Below are 9749 nucleotides of genomic sequence, written 5' to 3'. Positions count from 1 at the left end.
GAATAGTTTAAACATATTTTATGAAGAAAATGTGTTTGTATATTTCCTAAAAGAGCGAAAATCACAAAATGCACACAATTATTTCTAGATAGTTAAAACTGTGTCAAAACTCTCAAAAATAGATGTTAATTAGAGTTTTATCATTGCATAGTAAAACAGTGTTTGTCAAAATCTTGTCTATTGCATTAGGGTTCGATTATGTGTTATGGCCCGGGGGATACAGTAAGATATGGCGATATCAATGTCTAGTTTATATAGCTGTGACTTTTGATTCAACCAACTAAATTAAAAATACATAGCAGTAACTTTTATAATAATATTTTCTTTCATATCAGATTCAATTAAACATTATGATGACAGCAACCGGAGCATAACAAGACACAACATGACAACAGTGCACCAAGAGGTAAGAATATCTGTATTATCATTATATTTCATGAATTCGTTTTGTTGTTGTATTTAATTTATTCTTATCTTTTTAATTATTTATTTATTTATTTTTTGGGTGGGGGTTGGGGGTGTTGATATTTACTTTTATTATTATTATTATTATTATTGTTGTTGTTGTTGTTGTTGTTGTTGTTGTTGTTGTTATTATTATTATTATTATGATTTTAATATCATTATTTCTTTAATTATTTTATTATTATTATTATTATTATTATTTTCATTATTATTATCATTTTCTATTTATTTATTTATTTATTTATTTACATTTTTTGTATTTTTTTATTTATTTCTTTCCATTTCAAAATTGTCTCAACAAAATTTACAACAAATTTAGTCTATAACCATTTTGTGTGTAATTTGGGATTCGAACATACCACAACTTGGGGGCTACCCAAGAGTTTTTAACATCCCTTTTACATCATCTTACTACTATGTTTACATTTTAGCCCTAATTATTCAGGAATTTTATTCATTAAACATATTATTACGAATTAATTGGGGAATCTGTCACCCGTTAGTGTGGGAGGTCTATAGACCCTTTCATTTAAGACTGGATTCAAGTTGTCGCCCTTGGATGACGTCATTGGGGGATACGGTGGACATTGCCGATACGATTAAGTACAATTATAGAGGGATATAAAGATCTTAATCCTTTCTCTTGTAAGATTAGCAGATTGAAATTGCCAAAATTTTGTGTAATTGAATAAGATACTACAAAAAGGAAAGGTCAAATGAATAAAAATGTTTACTATAATAAGGTTAACGATTTGTTTTAAACTAGACAATATGGCTGGATAATTGATCATGGTTACCATTTTCGTTTGATTCTAAATAATGAAAATTGTCGCACCGTGTTTAACCAGGCAGTTAAATCGTACTAACTTGCTAATTCCAGAGATGTAGATATCTGCTAATATACAATACCCAAGAGATATTTTGAAATTCAAAAATGTAAGTATTCTGTTGTTTCGAAAAACGGCTGCGTAATAATTAATTGCAAGATACTGGTTGATTAAAAATTATTTTGATTTAGGCATTACTAAGAGAAAGTAATACAGTATAAGATATGAATCTATGTAATTTCAAAAAAAAATGTTAAGGCATAAAAAGTAAAAATTATTTTGAATGTACAAGACTTTATACTATTTGTGTCGGCAAAAAAGGCACTCTTAAAAGATCGCACATCTCGCCAATATATTAAAGCTGGTAAAGAAATATTTTCAACTTGATACTTTTATTTAATTCATACTCTGCTTATCAAATATTTTGTTTATAAAATTCACTAAAAAAACAAGTTGTGAGACAGTAAACAGGAATTCGTTATTAACTGAATATTTTTTTCGTACTTTTGACTGCCAGTTGATCGTCATTCTGGAGTATCAAATCAGTAAGGCATGACCAATAAAGACCCAAGGATGATCCATATTCGAACCATAAATATTTTGACAACTAACAAAGGTGACGTTATCTGATATAATGTTATAACTCTAAAATATGCGCCCTGGTGATTTATGATATCACAGCCAAGTGCCACAATGCATTCTGTTAATTAATATGTTACAGCCAAGTGGCTTATATATATACACATCTATTTATTTAAGAAATAAGTTACTGGGAAAAGGTCTTAATTTTTATAATCATATAAAACACACCGTATTACCGGCGGCAGTGATGGCAGATCACTGCAGTGATGCAGATAGCTGAAATTTACCGCTAAGTACAGGTAGGTTATAAATTTGGTTGGTATTATTATATTACACAAGTACGGCCCATTTCATTGCTATGAAACTATTGCCCATTGACTGGAGATACTATTAGGTAATTTTGGACTCGTTTTTCCTTTTTTAGACTATTTTGAGCAGGTTAAAAAGTGACAGCTTCGGAAAAATCCGTGAAAATGTCTGTTTTTTGTTCAAAATATCTCAAGTTTGAACTAAATGGCAGGATTTCGTGTTATTAATGTAGACGTTCATCCATTGGGGTCACGCAAGCCAAATATCTATCCCGTGAGTCTTTTCTTGACAGTTTTACAGACGTTCAATCTGGTCCGGTGGAAGAAAAAATGCTACCGTTGTAGGCAGATATTTATTTTAAATGCTGCCGTCGATGGCAGAAATACCATGAAAGTGGCTAACATTCTGACAGAAAATCAAGGTCAATATTTTATCAATTTCTCTATTCTTAGCGCCCTTTTAGTCGGAATTGAGACGTTAAACTATCATTTCTAATATTTTTTTAAGAAAGAAAAGTTATTAATCCGGTATGTGCATCGAAAAAGATTTTTAGCAACACGCAGATACAATACAAAATGTGATGATTCAGTACGACCAAATTGCACTATGAATAGAGCAATTAAGATGAAGAAATTCATTTATCTATATTCATGCATGTGTGCTTGATCTGTTGTGTCTGTCAGTTACACACATACAATACCATATGTATCTTTAGTTTAGCAGCGCATAATTCACTGCATTTTCAAGACATAACGCCATTTGCATATTACAGGTGTAGTTTCAGTAAGTGGATATTTATTTGCTTTCATATGGCATTATTTTCTCGAGGTAATAATGTTCATCGCTTTATGACATATTAAATCTGAAATTGACTTAGTCGGCGCTAATGCTGCAGAATATAAGTTACTAAATCGAGGTAATAAAGGGAAGACTGTTAACCTTGCAACTGACAAGATCTGTGAACATCAGTGTATCATAAAACAATGTATGTAAATGTTAAATGGAGATTAAGATAATATTATCGACAGTTCAAATATTTTCCTATATTAAAATTAATTTTTTTTTTTAAATTTTCATGTTTGAAATCGCGTTGTATGTCCAACTTATTGTTAGTACTGTTGTTAATATTTTAGCATAGTAAATGTAACTCAAAGGCAAACTACAACGCGGTTTCAAACATGAAAATTTAAAGAAATGAATCAACGTTGTCGTGTTTTTCAAGATTTTGATGATATAGAAAAATATTTGAACTGTCGATAATATTATCTAAATGTCTATTTTACATTACCGGAACATAATTGTTGTATGATACACTGATGTTCAGTTGCAAGGTTAACAAGATATGTTTGTAAAACATGTATGCCCCCTATCGGCAGCCAATTAGTCGTGTGATCAGGTTATTATGCATGACTTCTGACCCAGTGAACAAACAATAAGGGTTATCTAGTATCTACTGGTCATGACTAGTCACAAGGTAATAATTATTTTGGCCCCATAGGTTGTGTGCAGCAATTTAAGTTATTACAAATCTTACCAAATAATATATGCATAAATGTTATGAATCATGTAGGCCTCATTAATGACAGGCAAGTTGTTATATTACATAAGACCTTCAAATGTGTATACCAAAAGCATTTTTAGTTTAATATAAAATATCAACCAAGGCAACTTGAGTTGTTGAGTTATTGGTCAGAAACCGTCATTAAGTACAAGGTCAATATGACATTGACCCCTTGACCCCAAAATCAATAGGGGTCATCTACTGGTCATGACCAATCATCATACAAAGTTTGAAGTTCCTAGGCCTCAGCGTTCTTTAGTTATTGATCGGAAACCGTTTTTACCTACAAGGTCAATGTGACCTTGACCTTGGACCCCTTGACCCCAAAATCAATAGGGGTTATCTGCTGGCAATGACAAATCACCATACCAAGTTTAAAGTTTCTAGGCCTAAGCGTTCTTTAGTTATTGATCGGAAACCGTTTTTACCTAAGAGGTAATGTGACCTTGATCTTTGACCCCTTGACCCCAAAGTCAATAGGGGTCATCTTCTGATCATGATCAATCACCATATCAAGATTGAAGATCCTAGGCCTAAGGTTCTTTAGTTATTGATCGGAAACCGTTTTTACTTACAAGGTCAATGTGACCTTGACCTTTGACCCCTTGATCCAAAAATCAATAGGGGTCATCTGCTGGCCATAACCAATCACCATACAATGTTTGAAGTTCCTAGGCCTTAAGGTTCTTTAGTTATTGATCGGAAACCGTTTTTGCTTACAAGGTCAATGTGACCTTGACCTTTGACCCCTTGATTCTAAAATCAATAGGGGTCATTTTCTGATCATGACCAATCACCATATCAAGTTTGAAGTCCCTAGGCCTAAAGGTTCTTTAGTTATTGATCGGTAACCGTTTTTACCTACAAGGTCAATGTGACCTTGACCCCTTGACCCCAAAATCAATAGGGGTCATCTACTGGTAATAACCAATCACCATACCAAGTTTGAAGTTCCTAGGCCTAAGGGTTCTGTAATTATTGATCGGAAACTGTTTTTATCTAAGAGGTCAATGTGACCTTGACCTTTGACCCTGTGACCCCAAAATCAATAGGGGTCATCTACTGGTCATGACCAATCACCATACCAAGTTTGAAGTTCCTAGGCCTTAATGTTCTTTAGTTATTGATCGGAAACCATTTTTGCTTACAAGGTCAATGTGACCTTGACCTTTAACCTCTTGACCCCAAAATCAATAGGGGCCATCTACTGGTCATGACCAATCATCATACCAAGTTTGAAGTTCCTAGGCCTAAGGGTTCTTTAGTTATCACTAGGAAACCATTTGGTCTACGGACCGACGGACTGACGGACCGACAAGTGCAAAGCAATATACCCCCTCTTCTTCGAGGTGGGGGCATAATAATCTTCCCGTTATTACCTCGATTTAGTAACTTATTAGTCCCTACCGGTTTAACCGGAGGGGACTTTAGGTTTACCCTCCGTCCGTCTGTCTGTCCGTCTGTCAGTCTGTCCGCACTCACAGGACAATAATTATGTGGCTAGAGGGACAATAGGTAACTGTTCTTTCTCTTTGATGTCATTCATTCCGTAATGCTTTTATGTGGCTATTTTCTTTTGTGTGGCTAAGAAGAACAATAGAGACAACAATAGAGTTGCCACATAATTACTCTCCTGTTAGAACGTCCGTCTGTCTGTCAGTCCGTCAGTCCGTCCGTCCACAAAGCTGGATCCCGCGATAACGCAAAAAGTACTGAAAATATTTTTATGAAACTTGATATATGGGTAGATGGCAGTATGGAGATTATGCACGTTATTTTCTTTTCTTCCTATGTTGAAAATTCTGGTTGCTATGGCAACTAATAGTCTGAAAATATGGTAAATTTAACACATAAACTGGATCCAGTGATAACTCAAAAAGTACTGAAAATATTTTAATGAAACTTGATATATGCATGGATGGCAGTATGGAGATTATGCACTTCTTTTTATTTTCTTCCTATGTTGAAAATTCTGGTTGCTATGGCAACAAATAGTCTAAAAATAAGGCAAATTTAACACATAAACTGGATCCAGTGATAACTTAAATAATACTGAAAATATTTCAATGAAACTTGATATATGCATACATGGCAGTATGAGGATTATGCACGTCTTTTTCTTTTCTTGCTATGTTGAAAATTCTTGTTGCAGTCTGAAAAATTGAAAATATGGCAAATTTAACACATAAACTGGTCAAAACTTAAGATACATATGGTATTGTATGCATGTAACTGACAGACACAGCAGATCAAGCACACATGCATGAATATAGAAAATTGAATTTTTTCATCTTAATTGCTCTATTTATAGTGCTATTTGGTCGCACAGAATCATCACATTTTGTATTGTATCTGCTTGGTGCTAAAAATATTTTTCGATGCATATACCGCATTAATAACTTTTCTATCTTGAGAAAATATAAGAAATGATAGTTTAACGTCTCAATTCCGACTAAAAAGGCGCAAAGAATAGAGGAATTGATAAAATATTGACCTTGATTTTCTGTCAGAATGTTAGCCACTTTCATGGTATTTCTGCCATCGACGGCAGCATTTAAAATAAGTATCTGCCTACAACAGCAGCATTTTTTTCTTCGTTCGGAGCAGATTGAACGTCTGTAAAATTTTCAAGAAAAGACTCACGGGATAGATATTTGGCTTGCGTGACCCCAATGGATAAACGTCTTTATTAATAACACGAATCCTGCCATTTAGTTCAAACTTGAGATATTTTGAACAAAAAACAGACATTTTCACGGATTTTTCCGAAGCTGTCACTTTTTAACCTGCTCAAAATAGTCTAAAAACAGGAAAAAACGAGTCCAAAATTACCTAATAGTATCTTCAGTCAATGGACAATAGTTTCATAGCAATGAAATAGGCCGTATTTGTGTAATATAATAATACCAACCAAATTTATAACCTACCTGTACCGAGCGGTAATTTCAGCTATCTGCCATCACTGCAGTGATCTGCCATCACTGCAGCCGGTAATACGGTGTGAAAAATAGATTTGTTATATCAGAATTATCTTATTATCGTCTGTTGCGAATCAAAAGTTATAAATGTCATTGCCTCATGGTTTTCGTTCTTTCAGGAATATTAATAAAATTATATCCTTCATCGGTCCTTTGAAAGATTTTTTATGGCATATAGAAAAAGAATCAGTAAGTATTGACGGAATGCATTCTGCTGTTGTTCTATTAAAGCTTGAAAAAAAATCATTAAAAAAATGGCAATCTTATTTTCATGTTTGTCACAAATACGCCGGAACTTTCTAAATGACAGAAAATCACACAGAAAACTAGAAAATGACCATTTAAATATATTTTAGGTAATTTCAGTGTGTATGGGTGTTTATAAAATAATAAAATTTGATTTAGATACTAGATTTTTATCCTAGTATTAGAGAAAATCTAATCAATATATTCACTTTGAAATCCCGCTGCGAGAATTAATCTCAATTTTTGTTCTTGTATTCATTTTATTGTCTTGATAGTGAATTTATGTATGCATTACCGTCACATCCGGTAAGGGAAGTAACTCTTCTCTATTATCGCGGTATATACAACAAGAATTAAAAACATGTTCTTTCCTGAATAATTAGTATTAAGTTGTTCGAATTCAAGAAGAAGTAGCCGTCACACATTAAGATTTGTTTGTATTGGTGCTGTACTTCAAAATCCTACCGTCTGTTGAGGCCTATAGTTTTCTCTGACACCATTGTAAATAAGAATCAAATTGGTCGGATACAAAAATAATCCAGTTCTGTGTTCAATTCAAATCATATTAACTTTTATGAACACATCTGTGTATAGTTCTAAATTCAAAAGTTTACCGTAACATGTTTAACTTAAAGTTCTGCTAAATCCGGTGCTATGGAGTATAGATGGCAGCTTGCACTTTCAAATACCGTCTATGAATAGGCGCAATCAAACATAGTGTGCAGCACTATCATTTTTGTCGTTATGGGTTCTTTTTTTCTCAACTTTATGTGTTAACTACATTGGTAATTCATTCATAACAAAGGCAGATTATTTTAATATCAAATCTTTTGTCTTGATCTTTCCTCTGAAGGTAAGAATCATACACGTCAATAATTCCGCCATTAGAAATTTACATTGAATTATATAGTAACGGCGGAAGGGTCCCATATCGCTTTCCATAAAAAATATATTTAATAAACCTTATACCGTCATAATACCTTGTTATTGTGAAAATAAGTTTTAATATCTGTTAGCCTATAGGAGTTGCTAAACAAGTTGTAACCGTCTGGAAAAAAATCGGAAGTGAGTTACTTAATGTTTAATTTGAAAGAAATGTGACATTATTTGTATCAAGCGCCTGTAGAAGAAGTTAAATATTAGCATTTAATAAACATTCTTGTTGTTCTTTAAACCATTATCATGTTAGAATAAAATTGACGGATTCTACCAACCGACTGACCGACCGAACTACTTACCTACCTACATGCCGGTGTATGTCGCTTTCCTTTTAATATATTGTGTCAAATTAGGAGCTGGGCACATTCAATAGAACTGGGGTTAATCTTTGAAATACTGCAGTGATGTAGATTATCTCCAAACACATTCTTTCTTTTTTTGTAGGTTTATGACTTTGAAGAAATTCAAGCAAGAAATGCCAGAAGAAAGAAATTTCTAGAACAGCAGTGTTACTTTTCAATCAAAAACCTCACCAGAAACGAAAGATACATGCACGGGAAGTTACGTAAAAGTATACTTAGGGCATTAATGACGCCTAATCAAACAATACTATATTGTCGAGTAAGTAAAGCAGGCTCCACATATACGATGGACACTCTTAACAAAATATTTCATTGCGATAACGATTGTTTAAGAAATTCTTCAAAAAGAATCGGGGCGTTGCCGTATCAAAGGAAAAAAGTCGCAATTAGAAATTCTTACAAGTTTCTCTTTGTGAGAGAACCATATGGTCGATTATTTTCTACATATTCAAATAAGTTTTATTTCCCAAAAGGATATTGGCATCCAATAGGTACCACTATCGCAAGAAAATTTAGAGAGAATCCATCAAAGGACAGTCTAGAATTCGGCCACGATGTAAAGTTTTCTGAGTTTATACGATATGTTGTGGAAGAATTTGAAGTTGGTTACAAAATGGACGTACATATCAGACCAATGGCTGCCACGTGCAATCCTTGTAGATATGACTTTGATTTTATTGGTAAATTAGAAACAATGTCATCAGACTTTGCTTATCTGAAAAATGAATGGAACAACCGAAATATTATTAAGAAATCTCGGGAAGATCTAGGAAAAAAGACAAATTTATTTTCAGCAATGAAATATTTTAACTTAACCCTGAAGAAGATAAATGGATCACATATTGAGATATTTACCCTTTACCAAAGGGCGTGGAGGTACTTCCAAATAACAGCAGTCATATCTAAACATGTTGACATGCCATTTTCCAAGAATATGAGTATTAACCACGATGATTTTATACAGGAACTAGAAAAAGCTAAACAAATGTCGGTTGTGTATAATACTACAACAGTTAAAGCTCAAAAACATGAAGCGATGGTACAGGCATATTCTACCGTTCCTTTGAGATATTTAGAACGATTGAAAACTTTTGTCAGAGAAGACTGTTTGTTATTTGGATATGACGAGAGTCCTACATGGTTATTTGACAAAAAAGTTTCACCCAAAGTACCAGACACATATAACTATTTCATCGGCCTTGATTGAATTTAATTTAATGTACTTGTTTAGTTGAAAAAAATGATGGTTTATTAATATTCAATATTAATATTATTGCTTTGGTCGTAGTTAAAATTAAAAGTCGTGAACGCTTTACCTGTATTTATTAGTTTACTTCAAATTAGTTACTTGTTTTATGCTCAGAGATTTCTCCACTATATTTCTTTATCACTTGGGCATATTGTTAACCAACATAAAGGTTAAGTATTTTTATTATTAAATGTACTTTAATAATAGAATAATAAGTTAATGTTTCTCAAA

General features: G+C 33.0%; 1 protein-coding gene across 1 annotated transcript; it reads left to right on the top strand.

Moving 5' to 3' along the window:
- The first annotated feature begins 385 nt into the window (after positions 1–385).
- LOC132716461 (carbohydrate sulfotransferase 9-like) lies at positions 386–9480 on the top strand. Its single transcript, XM_060699744.1, has 2 exons — positions 386–406; positions 8352–9480. Exons 1-2 carry the CDS (start codon positions 386–388, stop codon positions 9474–9476), a joined length of 1146 nt encoding a protein of 381 aa, XP_060555727.1. The 3' UTR covers positions 9477–9480.
- The last annotated feature ends 269 nt before the right edge of the window (positions 9481–9749 follow it).

Source organism: Ruditapes philippinarum, unplaced genomic scaffold, assembly GCF_026571515.1.
Source record: "Ruditapes philippinarum isolate M1 unplaced genomic scaffold, ASM2657151v2 ctg937_1_1_1_1, whole genome shotgun sequence".
NCBI lineage: Eukaryota > Metazoa > Mollusca > Bivalvia > Venerida > Veneridae > Ruditapes > Ruditapes philippinarum.
This window is presented reverse-complemented; position numbering and strand designations above follow the sequence as displayed.

Coding starts and splice junctions, on each gene's coding strand:
- LOC132716461 (XM_060699744.1), top strand. CDS start 386: ATGACAACAGTGCACCAAGAG. Junction 407..8,351: donor TGACAACAGTGCACCAAGAG/GTAAGAATATCT, acceptor CTTTTTTTGTAG/GTTTATGACTTTGAAGAAAT.